Raw genomic sequence first — 20,079 nt, 5'->3', positions numbered from 1 at the left:
ATTGCGAGATATAAAGTCAGAATTGCGTGATATCAAGTCGCAATTGCGTGTTATAAAGTCAGAATTGCGAGATATAAAGTCAGAATTGCTGGTTATAAAGTCAGAATTGGGTGATATAAAGTCAGAATTGTGTGTTGTAAAGTCAGAATTGTGTGAAATAAAGTTGCAATTGCGTGTTATAAAGTCAGAATTGTGAGATATAAACTATTCTGAGGGAAAAAAGGTTAGTCTTTTTTTCCCTTATAATTGGCCTGATAACTCGCAATTGCGACTTTATATCTCAAAATTTTGAGAAAAGATGTCACAATTGCGAGATATAAAGTCAGACTTGCATATATGTACACTCGCAATTGTGAGAAAAAAGTCAGAATTGTGAGATAAAAAGTCTCTTTTTTCTTGCAATTGCGACTTTAACTTTATATCTCGCAATTGCGACTATTTATCAGAATTGCGACTTTATTTCTCACAATTTTGACTTCATATCTTGCAATTGTGAGATAAAAAGTCGCAATTATTTTTTATATTTTTTATTCAGTGGCGGAAACAAGCTTCCATAGTTATTTACTAGTTACTAGTTTTTTTTAAAGTGTCTATAACTAGTTATTAGTTCATTTTGTTAATACATAAATAGCTTAAATAAAATTAATTTTATTTTCATTCAGTTAGCATTTATTTGTCAAGTAGAGATATGAAACAGTATGAAGATTTCATATCACGATTATAGTGACCAAAATGATCACGGTTATCAGTGTTATCAAGGTATTGTTAAAATGAGCTGGAAATGTTCAAAAAGTACTGATACCCAAAGCTGAAATCATTTCGCCACATTTTATATTGAAAACCAACAAATAATAAATAAAATTAGCAGCACTATGTGCTTTTTGTTCACATAAACATTAAAATAATAATACTGACAAGAACAACAGCCATATTTGAGGTGAACAAAATACGTAAACGCATAACGTTTATCTACGACATGTTCAAATTAAATTTTACAAAATGATAACCCGCACATTTCAGCCTTTAAACCGTTTTTTTAATAAAATGGATGAGTCAAAATAGGTAGGCTTATTTTATCTGCTCTGTAAATAATTCTAGATACCTTGTTATTTGCGCAGTGGATAAGACACATGCCTTTGGTGTGAGAGACCCGGGTTCGAATCCACTGCGAGACACCAATGTGTCCCTGAGCAAGACACTTAACCCCTAGTTGCTCCAGAGGCGTGCGACCTCTGACATATATAGCAATTGTAAGTCGCTTTGGATAAAAGCGTCGGCTAAATGAATAAATGTAAATGTAAGATTATTTTCCATCAATTGGTATTTTCCATCAAAAAACTTGCATAAAAATCCAGCCCAATTTTCAGGGGCAGAATAAAAACTGCCCACTCTCTGACAGTAGGTGGCGCTTGTTGAACAGCAGAAATAGAGCGGTTTCTCTGTGCACTTATAAACACTACTTTATTAGACAGTACACAGACATGAGATGAAGACAGTCAGTTCCCTTCAGAGATGCATTCATGCGATTCATTCATTCTTATAATCACTGTAAACGATTGTAGAGGTTGTAAAACTTCACTGCCTTCCGCCATGTTTTCACACAAAATGAAACCTAAGCTGCATGCTGTTGCTTTACTTTGTTTAATGCTGGCCATAATTTACTATAAGGTTTTTAAACCGCGGTAATCAAATACGGTTTTAATGATAATTTAAAAAATGCTAACCGCCAGGGAAACCTGTAACCGTGTTTGCACTTTTTTTTAATTGGTTTTAGTTAACCATTATAGCTCTAGTGTGTATGTGGCCAAAGAGGGATTTTTGAAACCTGTGTTGTGGATGTGTGTGTGGGATTAGTGAACGCCGGAGCCGAGATCAGCTCTGTCCCTGTGGCACTTCTGATGGAAACTCTCGAGGTCATCAGAAGCAATCCTAATGAACTCACTAACATCATAACATGATTTCGTTTAGAGGATTAGTTCACACGAAACAAGGACAGATCTGTCATGATTTACTCACTCTCACTCAAACCTGCTTTTTTTTCTTATCTGAAACACAAAAGGAGATATTTACTAATTTGTTCATGCTGCTCTTTTCCATACAAAGAAATTGAATGAAAACAAAAGCTGTTGAACCATAAAAGTAATCAGTGTGACTCTTAGAGCTGCAAGATAATGGTTAAACTAATCATAATTATTGTGCTAACATTATAATCATGATTGTTCTCATTTTTGAGAAATTTATTTTTTACATTTGATCAGATTTATTGCTCTTTGGCGTAAGTTGTAAGCTGTTTATGCGCATATAGACCTATGAAACTAAACAATGTAGATTTACATTAACGTTACTTTCTAAGTTGATGTGATCATTTGAAAATAATTACAAGTGCATTTTTCGATGAAAGTCAGCACTAGCCATTGAAGTAACACTTCATATAACTGAGAGAGGTTAGATCATTCGTTAATTGTTCGATTAATCGCGAAAAATAAAAAGAAGTCTATAGATTAATCGATTGAGGGAAAAAAAGCCTTATGATCTACTTTTATAATTGCTCATTTTTGCAGCTCAACAGCATTGGTCCACATTCACTTTCGCTGAATGAAAAAGAGCTTAACCCTCATGTGGTGTTCAAAACCCTATAACACCTGTGGTGTTCCCGGTCAAAAATGACCGGGCCATAAAAAAAACCTTATAAATCACTCATTATACCATATTTTCACCCAATCTTGGATTCAATCTTTTTGTCAACATGTTCTCTTTCAATTAGGACTGGTTTTATATTTTGATTTGCATCTGAATAACCATAGGCCTCATTTATTTGAGAGTAGGCATTTCATTTTTTGAGTAATTTTTTTTACAATTTTTGAATCATTTTGGAAATATTAAATAAAATCTGAAGAAAATTGGTATTGTTGATCACACTAGTCAACTTAACATTTTCACCAGGAATTTTGTTTTGATACTTTTGTTTTGTAAAAAATATGGCACATAGTCACACTTGTGGTGTTCCCGGTCAAAAATGACCGGCCTATAAAAAATAGCTTATAAGTCACTCATTATACCATATTTTCACCCAATCTTGGATTCAATCTTTTTGTCAACTTGTTCTCTTTCAATTAGGACTGGTTTTATATTTCTGTTTGCATCTGATTAATCGGGGGCCTCATTTGTCTGAGAGTAGGCATCTCATTTTTTTAGTAAAAAACAAATCATTTATGAGTAAATTTGGAAATATGAAAAAAAAAATGAAAAAAAATGGCTACTGTTGATCACACTAGTCTACTCTAATGTTTCACCAGGAATTTTGTTTTGAAACTTTTGTTTTGTAAAAAATATGGCACATAGTCACACTTGTGGTGTTCCCGGTCAAAAATGACCGGCCTATAAAAAATAGCTTATAAATCACTCATTATACCATATTTTCACCCAATCTTGGATTCAATCTTTTTGTCAACTTGTTCTCTTTCAATTAGGACTGGTTTTATATTTCTGTTTGCATCTGATTAATCGGGGGCCTCATTTGTCTGAGAGTAAGCATCTCATTTTTTGAGTAAAAAACAAATAATTTATGAGTAAATTTGGAAATATGAAAAGAAAATATGAAAAAAATGGCTACTGTTAATCACACTAGTCTACTCTAATGTTTCACAAGGAATTTTGTTTTGAAACTTTTGTTTTGTAAAAAATATGGCACATAGTCACACTTGTGGTGTTCCCGGTCAAAAATGACCGGCCTATAAAAAATAGTTTATAAATCACTCATAATACCATATTTTCACCCAATCTTGGATTCAATCTTTTTGTCAACTTGTTCTCTTTCAATTAGGACTGGTTTTATATTTCTGTTTGCATCTGATTAATCGTGGGCCTCATTTGTCTGAGAGTAGGCATGGTCAAAAATGGTCACAATGGCCGACCATTGAAAGTGAATGGGAGAGACTGAAAATAACAGAACAATTTAGTTTTCAGGAGCATGTTCATTATTTTCATGTACACATATGAGCATGTGTGCTTGCAAACATCGAGCCCTTGGACCTGTGCATGTATCGATACATTTATACACACGCTACCCAGACACACACATGTTAAAACACACAAACTTTTTAAAATATTACACACATTCTTTTCCACAGAGAGAAATTTGATCCTACCCTAACCTGCATCTATTATACATTTATCCATCTGACATTACCACACACACACACACACACACACACACACAGGCCGTGATCAGATTTTTGACTCAGAAACTAGTGAGGAGGAGGAAATTCAGGATGCATCTTGCAGTGAAGATGTTTCTGAAGAGGAAGGCACCACTGAATCGGCTACGGAGCTTGAAACAACTGATGAGGAGCAGTCTTCCAGTGATGAGGGCCCAGCTGAGGTTTACCGCTTCATTCTGGTCAAAAGATGGAACTTTGTCCTGGCCTTCATCCCCACCTATGAGGCAAGGCAGGTTTTCTTCTGAAGGCCTTCCTCTTCAGAAACATCTTCACTGCAAGATGCATCCTGCATGTCCTCCTCCTCACTAGTTTCTGAGTCAAAAATCTGATGAATAACATCATGTGCAGAGCTGTTTTGCCATTGTGCTGCCACAAATGAATGACAAGCAAGGTGCTGTGAGGCATTTTATATATGCCTGTGCTATCACATGATGTATATTTGTAAATATTGTCTAGTTCTGTGTGAGAACCTCACAGTTCCAAAACAAAATGTCATAATATTTTGTCTGAAAGCTGTGATGAAACAAGACCATGAAAGAAAGATTCTTTTGAAGCCGGGTCACTGCAGTCATGGCCAGTTTGTGTGTGTGTGTGTGTGGTAATGTCAGATGGATAAATGTATACTAGATGCAGGTTAGGGTAGGATCAAATTTCTCTCTGTGGAAAATAATGTGTGTAATACTCAAAAAAGTTTGTGTGTTTTAACGTGTGTGTGTCTGGGTAGCGTGTGTATAAATGTATCGATACATGCACAGGTCCAAGGGCTCGATGTTTGCAAGCACACATGCTCATATGTGTACATGAAAATAATGAACATGCTCCTGAAAACTAAATTGTTCTGTTATTTTCAGTCTCTCCCATTCACTTTCAATGGTCGGCCATTGTGACCATTTTTGACCATGCCTACTATCAGATAAATGAGGCCCACGATTAATCAGATGCAAACAGAAATATAAAACCAGTCCTAATTGAAAGAGAACAATTTGACAAAAAGATTGAATCCAAGATTGGGTGAAAATATGGTATTATGAGTGATTTATAAACTATTTTTTATAGGCCGGTCATTTTTGACCGGGAACACCACAAGTGTGACTATGTGCCATATTTTTTACAAAACAAAAGTTTCAAAACAAAATTCCTTGTGAAACATTAGAGTAGACTAGTGTGATTAACAGTAGCCATTTTTTTCATATTTTCTTTTCATATTTCCAAATTTACTCATAAATTATTTGTTTTTTTACTCAAAAAATGAGATGCCTACTCTCAGACAAATGAGGCCCACGATTAATCAGATGCAAACAGAAATATAAAACCAGTCCTAATTGAAAGAGAACAAGTTGACAAAAAGATTGAATCCAAGATTGGGTGAAAATATGGTATAATGAGTGATTTATAAGCTATTTTTTATAGGCCGGTCATTTTTGACCGGGAACACCACAAGTGTGACTATGTGCCATATTTTTTACAAAACAAAAGTTTCAAAACAAAATTCCTGGTGAAACATTAAAGTAGACTAGTGTAATCAACAGTAGCCATTTTTTTTCATTTTTTTTTTCATATTTCCAAATTTACTCATAAATTATTTGTTTTTTACTCAAAAAATGAGATGCCTACTTTCAGACAAATGAGGCCCACGATTAATCAGATGCAAACAGAAATATAAAACCAGTCCTAATTGAAAGAGAAGAAGTTGACAAAAAGATTGAATCCAAGATTGGGTGAAAATATGGTATAATGAGTGACTTATAAGCTATTTTTTATAGGCCGGTCATTTTTGACCGGGAACACCACAAGTGTAACAAGGTAACAAAACTCCCACAAAAAAATAAGAAAATTTTCAAAAAAAACCTGAGATTTAGTTAAACCGTTTGGGAACAAAGTCACTAAGTTTCAGTCCAAAGCGATAACATTAACTAGTATTTTCGGGAAAAAGAAAATCTTCTCCGGGTCAAATTGACCCGAACACCACATGAGGGTTAAGTGAGTAAATGACTAATTTTCCATTGCGTGCCAACTATTCCTTCAAGAATAATGAAATAATCAAACTCACTTAGTGGAGTAATAATACTAGACCTGTAACAGCACCAATAACATCATCCTTAAACTTCACACGTGGTGAATCTGACTCCTGATTGGTGATCTCCCCTTCTTATCCTCTCCATACTTCACAACTCTGTCATTCTCAACCATCGAAAGCCCCTAAACCAGAGTCCGCCCTGACACGCACTTACAGGACATTGTGTCTCAGTTCATTTGTAACCCTCTCATGCCTTTTCCTCCCACCAACATCCCCTTACCAACCCTCCATTCCAGGACAGAAAGTTCTTCAAGGGCTTCTTTGCAAAAGTAAGTTCTGCTGTGTGCATTTATGTACAGTCCCAAATATACTCTATGCAAGTACGATTTCATATGTTGTTGCGATTTCACAATTTACCACAATTTATCAAGAGCTTGAAGCAGATATGAGGGAGAAACACCTCATATGTGCCACTCACAAGTATAAGGGGTTTTCCTTGCCATTAAAGCTTGGATAATACGCATATTATTAAAAATAATGGCTATTTACGCAAACCTACCAACATCCGTAGTCATGATTTTTGGAATGACGCTTTAGTCGCATAACATCGGTTAATGGAAACGCCGTCATTTCGCAATTGTTTTTTAACGACATTTAGAAAATATCGCAAAAGTTCTGCGCAAATCTGTAATGAAAAACGCGTCTACTGTTGATTTGAACCAATAACCGCGAGGTCCACAGAGCAGCAACGAGTGTCGATTAATCATTAAAACAGTGTATTTCGAGCCCGTTCTCATCCTTTGGCGTCATATAGGTGACGCCATATGACATTTCGTTGAAATACTACGCACATGGCACCCTTTAGCGTGAATATAACACGCAGAACCCAAGGCGTCATACACGTTACTGGCATCCTTTAGCGTCAATATGAGACGCAGACCCTACCCCAGACCTAAACCTACCCATAACAGTGCGTGTTATATTCACGCTAAAGGGTGCCATGTGCGTAGTATTTCAACGAAATGTCATATGGCGTCACCTATATGACGCCAAAGGATGAGAATGTGTTGGTATTTCTGTCGACTTCTACCCACGAGTACTGAGGTATTTTACCGCCGCAGCAACAAAGAAGTATTGCACGATTGCAGTGCCTTGCTCAAGCATTCAGTGTTTGTGTACTTGCATAGAGTATGTTTGTGGCTCAAACATGTGTGAATGTGTGTCCACTTTTTTCCCCACTGTTAGAATAGTTTGCTCCTAAAACATGCCTGGAGCAATAGAAGAGTGTGTGCAAAGTGAGTCACAAAACTCATTTTGTTTCCTTTCGTGTAACGGAAATGTGTGTGTGTGTGTGTGTGTGAGAGTTAATTTCTGCACTTAGGTAAGTGTGAACACAGCTCCCCAAATCAGGACGTGTGTTTGTTTGAGTGCTTACCTTCTGTTCTTCCTTTCTGGTTTTCGACAACATGCCTGCTTCTTCTTACACTGCTGTGACCTTCTCAAAACTCAATGTTTTTAACTTTTCTCTATTTTCAGGTGTTGTTGGTAGATGAAAGTGCATTTGTGTGAAAGTGGAGGAGGGTGAAGGGCCTCAGCAAGGGGAACTTGTGGGAAAATCAACTCTCTTCTCTTTTAAAGTCTGTGTTTTCCCTCCATCCCTCATTGTTTGTGTGTTATGTGTGTCCACACAGGCGGGTAAGAAGGCTGTGCGCGCGGTGCTCTGGGTGTCTGCAGATGGCCTGAGGGTCGTAGATGACAAGACAAAGGTACTGAAGGACTCCAAACTGAACTGAGATGATCCACTAGATCCCACAGTACATATAAATACAGTACAGATGCTCATAATGAAGAGCACTTGCTCACTGCAGTTAGATGCAATCCCTCTTCCATTTCAAGGAAATCATCCAAACTGACCAGCCGATTACTAAATGAAAAGATGCAATTCAAAAGAAGGGTTTTTTCATGAACTCGTGTCAACTTAAAAATGAGAACTAGTGCACATCAGGATTAGTATAGTTAACTAAAACTAAAACTATAAATTAAAGATTTATACAAAAAATTGTTCCAGCTAGTAAATTTCTCTTTGTCATTTAGTTTAACTTGATGTACTAAAATAACTAAAAGTGAAAAATAAATAATTAAAATTAAATAAAAACAACAAAATGACTAAAACATTTAACTAAAATACAAAAAATTAAAAATATTCAATATATAAACTATAAGTATCTCAATAATACTTAAAAAATAAATGGGGGTGGATGTCAAGATCTAGTAAATGATGACACAAAGCTATTGTACTGTATGTGTAGCTTTAGAAGACATTAAAGTCCCCCTGTGGTGAAAATCAAGCTTTCAATGTTGTTTATATGTCTTTATCGTGTTTTTAATATGCTTTAAGTCAAACCATGTGTAGATTCATAAGTCGACAGCATTGCTGAGTAATTTCTTCTTAAAACTGCAGTGAACCAAAGACAGTCTCAAAAACACGGTTTGAAATCGCTGGTGTTTCTGACGTCACAAACTACCTTGTAACCAATCAGATCAACGTGTGATCGTCAACCAGTGGATCTCTGAGCTGAGTGAGTGAGTTGAGGCGGGGCTCATTTGCATATTCATAGAACCACGCATGCTAAATGAGGCAAGGGTGTCGGGTTACATTCAAGCATGAAGTTTTTTTTTCTAGGAAAAAACTTTTAAATATGTAATTTTGTTGATCAGATGAGTTTAAAGGGATAACGTTATTGACAACAGGGGGACTTTAAATAAACTGACCAGTAGTTATACTTCGTATAATGCTCTTGCATCCTTTAATTCTTTGATCCCATTCAATGAAAATTCACAGAAAAGAGCATCTCTTCAAAAGAAGAGGTTTGGGTCAACATGAGGACTAGGTGAATGAAGCAGTTGTCCTATATTCATGCACACTTATCATATTCATCTTTTCCTGCCCCCTGCTGGTGTGAGCCAGTCATTGCTCCTCACTGCACTGAAGGCCTGCTGGATTTCAGTCTGGCAAAGCACAAAAGTCCATATCGCTGCGTATGAAACCATCTCAAGTGGATAACCACAGTTCAGTTTGTTTTTATATGATGTTTATGCATTATAGTAATAATGCTACAGCAGTCTCCCCAAGCAGTAATACTGAGCCAAGACATTAGCTGAAAATGTGTGTAGACTCCATCTAAAGCAAGCACTGATCACTGCACAGATGAAATGAAGAAATTAAAGACACTAACCGACTTTTAAAATGTACAATCTACAAAAGCTGAAATTGTTTATAAATCTGTTGTCAACAAAAGAGAAGCTCTCCCTTCTATTTCACAGTACAGTAGGAAGTCGTTTTAAAATTGTATAACTTAAATCGACATTTTAAAGCTGATATTTAAACATTTTCCATGTGTTTTCCCTCTTCTTTTCCCCCCTGATGAGTTTGAATCCCTGGTTACAGTATTACTGTATCACTGAGGCTGTTTTCACATGTAGATCGTTTGCTTTGTTCAGAAAAAGAGGCTTCATTTTTATTGGTTACAAGGCATTGCATGGATTTGCTCCAGACTATCTTTCAAAAATGCTTACAGTATATGAACCTGTAATCCTCAGATCCTTTTATTTTAATAATACCACAAAGTAGGACTGAAAGATTGGGTGATGATGCTGCTTTTATCCGCTGCGCTCCTCGCGTCTGGAAAGAGGAAGTACGACGTGCTAAAAATAGTAATAGTTTTAAGTCTAAATTAAAACATTTCTTTAGTCTGGCCTTCCTGTAATATCATATAATGCGTTTTAATATATTTCATATGTTTTTCTTAATTTTTAGATATTTGATGCCTTTATAGTTAATCCTTATAAACTTTATTCTTATTCTTGTATTTTAATGGGTCTACTATCCATTGTATCTATTGTTTGGTTGTTTTTTGCACTTTGAACTGCATTGTTTTGTTTGGAAAATTACTATATAAATACATTTGCTTACTTAATTTAGCATTTTCTTCTTAGTTTGGTTAGTTTTTGACAAGGCAACATTTCAAAGCATACCAAAATGTGTTTATACAACAAGTCACATGTGCGTCAAACGTCCTCCTATTGGTCAGAGATTCGTCTGCATCATCCGTCAAGATGGATTGAGATTTTCTGTTCCACTGGCGTATTGTGGCTTCATCTGTAGCTGTCGTGACAAAACATTGTGCGTTTGTAAAGTAAAGAAAACAAACAGGACGCCACTGGTTTCCTTTCCGGGAAGTTTGTGGAGCGCGTCACAAAAATGTAACGAAACTCAGCGTAAAGGATACTAGCAAGCTCTAGCTCTGAAACTAATGCTCCGAACAAGCCAGGTGTGAAAACTATGGGCTTAGAAGCGGTGCATTATTACTAGGGTTGGGTATCGTTTGGGTTTTATCCGATTCCAGTACCTACTCGGTATTTTTTAAACGGTTCCGGTGCTTAAACGGTTCTTAAATCGGTCCTTAAGAAAATGAAACCGCACACACTTTATCAAAAAATAATACCCTTTAATTTACAGGGCCAAACTGGACACAATATTAACTTAAATCTTTAAACAATATAAATACAAGTAACATATGGTAATAATAAAACCAATATAAAATAAAAATTCATATTTACATAATATCAAATGAAACAATATTGTATCAAACAATGTAATAATACTGGAGATTAATAGAGATTACTATAGCAGGCAGAGCTGCCAACTCTCACGCATTGACCGTGAGACTCACGCAAATGACCCTTTTCACACAGAAAAATCGCGGACAAAGAGGACACGGACAGACAAGACAGAGAAGGTTACTTTTGATATGGAACAAATCCACAGCTGTCAGATTCTGTCAATATTTTTACGAGATTCACACAATAAATAACGTTTTGGCTCTTTGAAATGTGACAGATATGGCGTTATTATCCTGTCCAATGTCGAGAGCGCATTATTGTAGCGCGAAAGTACATTAATATTATGCGCGAGCGTGAATCTCTCTGCTCGCGCGCGGAATATGATGTGCCGAGCGTGAATCCCTCTGCTCGCGCGCGGAATATGATATGCACAGCGCGAATCTCTCTGCTCGCGCGCGGGAACTGGGCGCGCGCTCTCAGATACACTTCTCTTGTAAGAATTCTCTCTCTGGGCTGAGTGAGCTCGCTGCCTCGCTCAGAGAATATGCCTGCACTTAAAACGTGTTCAGTGCAATCGCGAATTGCTCCTCTTCCCCAGCTAACAATTTTAGGTTATAAGAACGTTTTCATAACGTTCCCATTAAGTTATAAAAACCTTATTTCTGAATGTTCTAGGGAATTTCAAAAAGTCCAGTTTTTTAGACGTTGTATTAACGTTATTTCTTGGTTATAAAAAAAGTTCAATTCTCCCGTTATGTAAACGTTGTATTAATGTTATTTCCTGGTTATAATAACGTTAGAACGTTCAATTCTCCCTTTATATAAACGTTGTATTAACGTTCTTGTTTGGTTATAAGAACGTTATTCAAACGTTCAATTCTCCCATTATATAAACCTTCTCTTAATGTTTTTCTAAGATAATGAAAAACGTTTCATTCAATAAAAAAAAACATTAAGAAATGTTTTAATAATTATTAAAACCTTTCTTAATGTTTTTTATATAACAAGGTAGCCTATATAATAGGCCTAGCCTATAAGAAGAACCTAAAATAAAATTAAAAAAAAGACCCATGAATCATGTCTATAATATGTGTAATGTAGCCTACTCCACTGAAGTCGAGTTGAATTGAACCCAAGTAGGCCTATAGTTTATTCCAGTAAACCGATTTAGGTTGAAGTGACCATATGAAATTAACATGAACATAAACTTGGACTAAACATAGAATCACCAACAATGGTACAGGGAACAAAGCTAGACAAGAGACAATGGGAACACAAGGACAAGGATTATGACTAAAAACAACCAATGACATCCACAAGTTAAAGTTAATTTAATTTATATAGCTCATTTTTACAACAATTTCCAAGTTTATGTTTATGTTAATTTCATATGGTCACTTCAACCCAAATCGGTTTATTGGAATAAACTATAGGCCTACTTGGGTTCAATTCAACTCGACTTCAGTGGACTACATTACACATATTATAGACATGATTCATGGGTCTTTTTTATTTATTTTTGTCTTAATTTTAAAATCTGAAAGTTCTTGTTTTAGGTTCTTCATATAGGCCTATTATATAGGCTACCTTGTTATGAATGAAACGTTTTTCATTATCTTAGAAAAACATTAAGAGAACGTTTATATAATGGGAGAATTGAACGTTTGAATAACTTCTTATAACCAAGCAAGAACGTTAATACAACGTTTATATAAAGGGAGAATTGAACGTTCTAACGTTATTATAACCAGGAAAAAACATTAATACAACGTTTACATAACGGGAGAATTGAACGGTCTTATAACCAAGATATAACGTTAATACAACGTCTAAAAAACTGGACTTTTTGAAATTCCCTAGAACATTCAGAAATAACGTTTTTATAACTTAATGGGAACGTTATGAAAACGTTCTTATAACCTAAAATTGTTAGCTGGGGAAGAGGAGCAATTCGCGATTGCACTGAACACGTTTTAAGTGCAGGCATATTCTTACAAGAGAAGTGTATCTGAGAGCGCGCGCCCAGTTCCCGCGCGCAAGCAGAGAGATTCGCGCTGTGCATATCATATTCCGCGCGCGAGCAGAGGGATTCACGCTCGGCACATCATATTCCGCGCGCGAGCAGAGAGATTCACGCTCGCGCATAATATTAATGTACTTTCGCGCTACAATAATGCGCTCTCGACATTGGACAGGATAATAACGCCATAGACAGATCGCTGTAGCGCGTCAGTTCAAACGGCACGTGATGATACAGCAGCCTACAAATCCACTGCTTCTTAGCTACGCAGCGTTAAGTGAACCTATGAAAGAGAACATCTCTGGTTACTGGTGTAACATATCTCTCAATAGGGAACGAGACGCTGCCAAGCTCCTCGCGCTGCCGACCAGCTTCCTTTTTCGGCAAAGAAATCTGAGGAGCAGATGGCGCGCGCGCGCCAACATAGTATGACGACGTAAGTGCGTCGATGCGGCGCCCGCGCCATCAGCCAATGAATTGGCTTGATTCTATATGGAATTCAGACTATCGGCACACCCAGAGGGCGTTCTGACACGTAATTTTACACGTGAAATGCAGCCAAACCTTGCGAGAAAGAGCGCGCTTGCGAGACAGAAGAGACTGTGCTCCAAACTGTGTAGCACACGCACGGCGGAGAGAGAGAGAGCGAGAGACCTTGTGTGTGTGCGTGTGTGCCTAATGAAGTTAGGCACCGAAATCAGGCACCGAAATTTTCGTTCTTATTCGGTCTGGTTACTACCGTTTACGTCGGAACCGGTTCCCTATTGGCACCGAGTTTCGGTACCCAACCCTAATTATTACAAATAAATAGATTGAGATTCACAAAAATGTATCAAATTCATAAATAAATAGATTTAGATCCACAAATAAATGTAAAGAGTTTCACAAAAATGCATAAAACTCACAAATAAATCAAATGAGATTTGCAAATAAAGAAATTAGTGCTGGGCAACGATTAATCGCGTCCAAAATATAAGTTTGTGTTTACAAAATATGTGTGTGTGTGCTGTGTATAATTATTTTGTATATATATAAATACACACACATGCATGTATACATTTAAGAAAAATGTGTTATTTTATATATCAAATATTTATATATATATATATATATATATATATAATATAAATTATGTACAAATATTTATACAGTATATACATGTAAATATTTCTTAAAAATATACATGCATATGTGTGTATTTATATTTACAAAATAATTATACACAGTACACACACATATTATGTAAACACAAACTTTTATTTTGGACGCGATTAATCATTGCCCAGCACTCAAAAAAATATATTTACAAATGTGTTTTATGTCACAAACACAACCCTGCCTGGTATTTATTTGTGAACCGCTTTCTGTGCATTTGTAAATTGCTGCACACATGAAACACTTTTTTGAAACATTTTGAAACACTTCTAGCGTCGACGTGCAGACAAATCCAACAATTAACAATTAACCCCATAGAAAACACCCTGAAAACACTGTTCTTTTGTGGAAATATCAATTTTGCCATTCTGCCTGTTTTGTTGTCAGGATCTGATCCTAGACCAGACGATAGAGAAGGTTTCCTTCTGTGCGCCGGACCGTAACTTTGAGCACGCCTTCTCCTACATCTGCAGAGATGGGACCACACGCCGCTGGATCTGCCACTGTTTCATGGCCGTCAAAGACTCGGTGAGCGCTCTCGTGCCCGTCAGGCACTCTCATGGACCGGCCATGGGCACACACTCATGGCCTTACTTTTTATTAACTGCTCTTCATATAAAATTGTGTCTGGAAAGCTAAGAACGAGAGCTTACAAGTCTACATCTTTCAAATGCAACTTGTCAAGTTGCTAGAAAAAATATTTGCACATAATCTTACTTCATGAGAACCATACAGCATTATAGTCTTTGTGTTGTCATTTTTTTTAGGAAGATTCAATTTTGTGTCTAAACATTTTATGAATATCATGAAAAGTGCAAAGTACAAGTAACATGAAATTAAATGTAAATACTAAATATATAAATATTTATATATTATTTATACAATTGAATGTAATATAATACATTTGATCAAAGCCTGTGAAGAGTGCATTGAGTGTGTGTGTGTGTGTGTGTGGTCAGGGCGAGCGTCTGAGCCACGCGGTGGGCTGTGCGTTTGCCGCGTGTCTGGAGCGGAAACAGAAGCGGGAGAAAGAGTGCGGGGTCACGGCCACCTTCGATGCCAACCGCACCACCTTCACACGGGAGGGCTCGTTCCGCGTCACCACCGCCACAGAGCAGGCGGAGCGAGAGGAGGTCATGCGGCAGCTGCAGGACGCCAAGAAAGGTGCGTTTCAGACAGCTTTTTATACACTACCATTTAAAAGATTTCGATTTTGAAAGAAGTCTCTTCTGCTCACCAAGGATATGTTTTTATTTGATCAAAATTACAGTAAAGCACAGTAATATTGAGAAATATTATTACGATTTAAAGGGATAGTTCACTTTGAAATTAATTTTTGATATGTTTTAGCTTACCTCAAGGGCATCCGAGATGTAGGTGTCTTTGTTTCCGCAGTAGTTTCAATTTTGATATTTTCAGTCATATAATGCAGGTCTATGGTCACCACCTCAAAGAGCATGCACAGAGAAGTCCAAATTAAACATGATTTAATGACTCGTAAATGTAAGTACACATTGATGGCCTAAGACACGAAACGAGCAGTTTGTGTGAGAAAACGAACAGTATTTATATCGTTTTTACCTCTTGTAAACACAGCCACGTCCAAGTGATCTGAGGGCGTGGGCGCTTCGGTCTGTGCGTTACAAGAGGTAAAAACGATATAAATACTGTTCGTTTTCTCACACAAACTGCTCGTTTCGTGTCTTAGGCCATCAATGTGTACTTACATTTACGAGTCATTAAATCATGTTTAATTTGGACTTCTCTGTGCATGCTCTTTGAGGTGGTGACCATAGACCTGCATTATATGACTGACAGACAAGAACGGTTTGACCTAAAAATTGAAACTACTGCGGAAACAAAGACACCTACATCTTGGATGCCCTTGAGGTAAGCTAAAACATACCAAAAATTAATTTCAAAGTGAACTATCCCTTTAAAATAACTGTTTTCTATGTGAATATACTTTGAAATGTAATTTATTCCTGTGATCAAAGCTGAATTTTCAGTGTCACATGATCCTTCAGAAATCATTCTAATATGATGATTTGATGCTCAAGAAACATTTCTGATTATTATCAATGTTGATTTTTGTGGAAACTGATCATTTTTTTCAGGACTGATTTATTTGATTATAAATGTCTTTACTGTCACTTTTGATCAGTTGAATGAAAAGGTTTATACATCTAATGAGTCTTTATAATGAGCAGTATAGGAAGGAGGAGTAACCATATTTGAGGATCCTCAGCTTTAAAGTCTGAAACCCTCTGCATTAGATAACTAAATATCAAAGCAAGTGCGTTCAGATTTACATTTTCTTTTCTGGACTATATGGACTAAAATGACTTTTAACTAGCTGTTGTCACATTCAGATTTTTAGGGGATCAGTAATAACATCTATTTTTATGATCAGTTATACGCTAGTGTAAAAACATTTGGGGTCATTTTTTTTGTTTGGTTAATGTTTTTATTTAGCAATGACGCATTAAATTGATCAAGTGACGGTAAATGATTTTGGTAAAGACATTAATAACATTAAAAGACATTAATAATGTCAGAAATAAATGTATTCTATAATCTATTTATCAAAGAATCATTCAAATAATGTATCATGCTTTCCACAAAATCATTAAGCAGCACAGCTGTTTTACACACCGATAATAATCAGAAAAAATTATTGCGCAGCAAATCATCCACATAGAGTGATTTCCGAAGGATCGTGTGGCACTGAAGACTGGAGTAATGATGCTAAAAAGTCAGCTTTAATCACAGGAATAAATGACATTTTACAATAAATTCTCATAGAAAACACTTGTAATAATACTTAAAAAATGTTATGTTTTTAATTGCATTGATAAAAAAAAACAAATGCAGCCTTGGTGAGCAGAAGACATCTTTCAGAAAGATTAAACAAATCATTCTGACCCGAAACTTCTGAGCGGTGGTGTAGTGGTGTCATTGGCAACCCTTCGTCTCTCCTCAGACTCTGAGTGTGTGTTGAGCATCTCCTCTGTGGGCGTTTCAAACCCTGCGGTCTCCCTGGCGGGACCCAACGACTCGTCGTCCTCGCCGCCTCTGTCCATGAACACACTGGCCCCTCAGGACGCCAATCCTCACGCCATCCCCCGACGCCACGCGCCCGTGGAGGCTCTCGCTCGCCAGGGCTCGTTCCGCGGCTTCCCGGCGCTCAGCCAGAAAACCTCTCCCTTCAAACGCCAGATGTCCCTGCGCATGAACGAGCTGCCGTCCACCATGCAGCGCAAGTCGGACTTCCCCAGCAAGAACACTGGTGAGGCTCTTCGACTTCTCTGATCTGGGCTGGGTTTAATACAAGCAGAATGCTCTTTTATGAAGTTATTTCACTTAAGCACTTATTTAGTAAGATTATGCCTGAAAATGTTTTTGATTTTTTTGTGTCATATGTTAATTAAAAAAAAAAAAAAAATTATAATATGACTTGGTTTTATTGTATTTATATGATATTTGTTGTTTTTTTTGTAATTGAACTTTTGCCATGAAAATAGCCTTAGATGCTGACATGGCACTAAATAAAACAATCTATCTATCTCTGATCATCATCTTTCCAGATCTGAAAATGTAATCAATAGGTTTTCTATATGCTGTATCTACAGTAGACCACATTTGGAGTGGATCAAAACCTTTCATCAGAGTTATACATGAATTTTGAACAATAGCCATTCTTGTATTAGGACAACTTTTTTGATCCACTTCAAATGTTGACTACTGTATTTCGTAGAGCTGGGCATTGACTTTCACAAGCTTGCAATTCAATTCGATATCGATTAATTTGGATATACAGTATCAGGTACAGTACATCTTTCTCAAGAAAAAAATTCTCTCAACTAATGCTGTAAACTATAAAGGTAACAGTCAGTACATTACTATAATATTAACAACTGATTTGGATACAAACATTTAAATTGCACATAAGGCAGTTTATATAATTATAACTTATAATAATAAAGTACATGCAACACTTTTGACAGAGACGCCACTCGATATCGGTTCATCAAAATGAGAATCGATTTAAATTCGACAAATCAATATTTTCAACCCAGCCCTACAATATAGGACGTCCGTTTCTTTTTTCTCCTTCTCTCATTGTTCCTAAAGCCTTAACAGATGTTTTGTTGCCTCTAAGGCAGTGAGTTGGTTTGAGGATACGTGGACAGTGATTGTTGTGCTGTGTTTGTCAGTGGCGGAGGTGGAGGGAGAGGGCGACAGCATCAGCTCTCTGTGCACTCAGATCACATCCACCTTCAGTGGGCCTCCAGAGGACCCGTTCTCCTCGGCACCGATGCCCAAACACACCTCCTCACCGCAGTCACCCGCTGCTCCAGGTCAGCTTCACTCCCACACTCTCAGCACTTTACAGAGGAGGGGATCTGTGTCTGTGTGTTACAGATTCACAATTAACACCTTATGTAAATGAGCTGTGCAGCATCTGTATCTGCCGATTTAAAGGGAATGAATTTAAACCGCAACATGCAACTTGTCCTTTAAAAAAAAAAATATATATATATATATACACTACCGTTCAAAAGTTTGGGGTCAGTGAGAATTTTATTTTTATTTTTTGGAGGAAAGAAATCAATACTTTTATTTATCAAGGAATAACTAATTTGATCGAAAGTGACAGTAAAGACATTTATAATGTTACAAAAGTCTTTTGAACTTCCTATTCATCAAAGAATAAAAAAATAAATAAAAAAAACTGTACAACTGACAGACCAACAACTGTTTCAACATTGATAATAATAATAAATGTTTCTTGAGCATCAAATCCTCATATTATACTGATTTGTGAAGGATCATTTGACACTGAAGACACTGACACTGGTGATGCTGAAAATTCAGCTTTGATCACAGGAATAAATTACACTTTACTATATATTCACACAGAAAACAGCTGATTTACACTGGAATAATATTTAATACTATAACTGATTTTTGTTGTATTTTTAATCAAATAAGCGCAGCCATGGTTAGCAGAAGAGAATTCTTTTAAAAGTATTTAAAATCGTACCGACCCCAAACTTTTGAACGGTAGTGTATATCAACACATTAATATTTTGATATATTATTACAGTTTAAAACAACTGTTTTCTTTTTAAATGTATTTTTAAAATGTAATTTATTCCTGTGATGCAAAGAGATCATAGACAGCATTGAGTGAGTGAGTGAGTGAGTGAGTGAGTGAGTGAGTGAGTGAGTGAGTGAGTGAGTGAGTGAGTGAGTGAGTGAGTGAGTGAGTGAGTGAGTGAGTGAGTGGGTGAGTGGGTGAGTGAGTGAGTGAGTGGGTCAGTGAGTGAGTGAGTGAGTGGGTGAGTGGGTGAGTGAGTGAGTGAGTGAGTGAGTGAGTGAGTGAGTGAGTGAGTGAGTGAGTGAGTGAGTGAGTGAGTGAGTGAGTGAGTGAGTGAGTGAGTGAGTGGGTCAGTGAGTGAGTGAGTGAGTGAGTGAGTGAGTGAGTGGGTCAGTGAGTGAGTGAGTGAGTGAGTGGGTCAGTGAGTGAGTGAGTGAGTGAGTGGGTCAGTGAGTGAGTGAGTGAGTGAGTGAGTGAGTGGGTCAGTGAGTGAGTGGGTGAGTGAGTGAGTGAGTGGGTCAGTGAGTGAGTGAGTGAGTGAGTGGGTCAGTGAGTGAGTGAGTGAGTGAGTGGGTCAGTGAGTGAGTGGGTCAGTGAGTGAGTGAGTGAGTGAGTGAGTGAGTGAGTGAGTGAGTGAGTGAGTGAGTGAGTGAGTGAGTGAGTGAGTGAGTGAGTGAGTGAGTGAGTGAGTGAGTGAGTGAAGTGAGTGAGTGAGTGAGTGAGTCAGTGAGTGAGTGAGTGGGTCAGTGAGTGAGTGAGTGGGTCAGTGAGTGAGTGAGTGGGTCAGTGAGTCAGTGAGTGAGGGGGTCTGTGAGTGAGGGGGTCTGTGAGTGAGTGGGTCCGTGAGTGAGTGGGTCCGTGAGTGAGTCAGTGAGTGAGTCAGTGACTGAGTGGGTCAGTGAGTGAGTGAGTGAGTGAGTGGGTCAGTGAGTGAGTGGGT

At 37.2% G+C, this 20,079-nt stretch overlaps 1 protein-coding gene across 7 annotated transcripts in view; it reads left to right on the top strand.

Annotated features, from left to right (window-relative positions):
- Positions 1–20,079, top strand: part of numb (NUMB endocytic adaptor protein) — an 83,354-nt gene that overhangs the window by 51,640 nt on the left and 11,635 nt on the right. For 5 of the 7 annotated variants that reach the window (XM_056255866.1, XM_056255861.1, XM_056255864.1 and 2 more), the window contains exons 4-9: positions 6,534–6,566; positions 7,929–8,003; positions 14,423–14,563; positions 14,995–15,199; positions 17,019–17,324; positions 18,253–18,396. In XM_056255866.1, coding sequence (XP_056111841.1) covers positions 6,534–6,566; positions 7,929–8,003; positions 14,423–14,563; positions 14,995–15,199; positions 17,019–17,324; positions 18,253–18,396 — 904 coding nt within the window. The remainder of the gene's footprint in view (positions 1–6,533; positions 6,567–7,928; positions 8,004–14,422; positions 14,564–14,994; positions 15,200–17,018; positions 17,325–18,252; positions 18,397–20,079) is intronic. The other 2 variants (XM_056255867.1, XM_056255865.1) reach the window with 1 other exon arrangement.

Source organism: Rhinichthys klamathensis, unplaced genomic scaffold (assembly GCF_029890125.1).
Source record: "Rhinichthys klamathensis goyatoka isolate OS25496 unplaced genomic scaffold, OSU_Roscu_1.1 h1tg000123l_1, whole genome shotgun sequence".
In the NCBI taxonomy this organism is placed as follows: Eukaryota; Metazoa; Chordata; class Actinopteri; order Cypriniformes; family Leuciscidae; genus Rhinichthys; species Rhinichthys klamathensis.
Note: the sequence above shows the minus strand (reverse complement) of the source record. Positions and strands in the feature narration are given on the sequence as shown.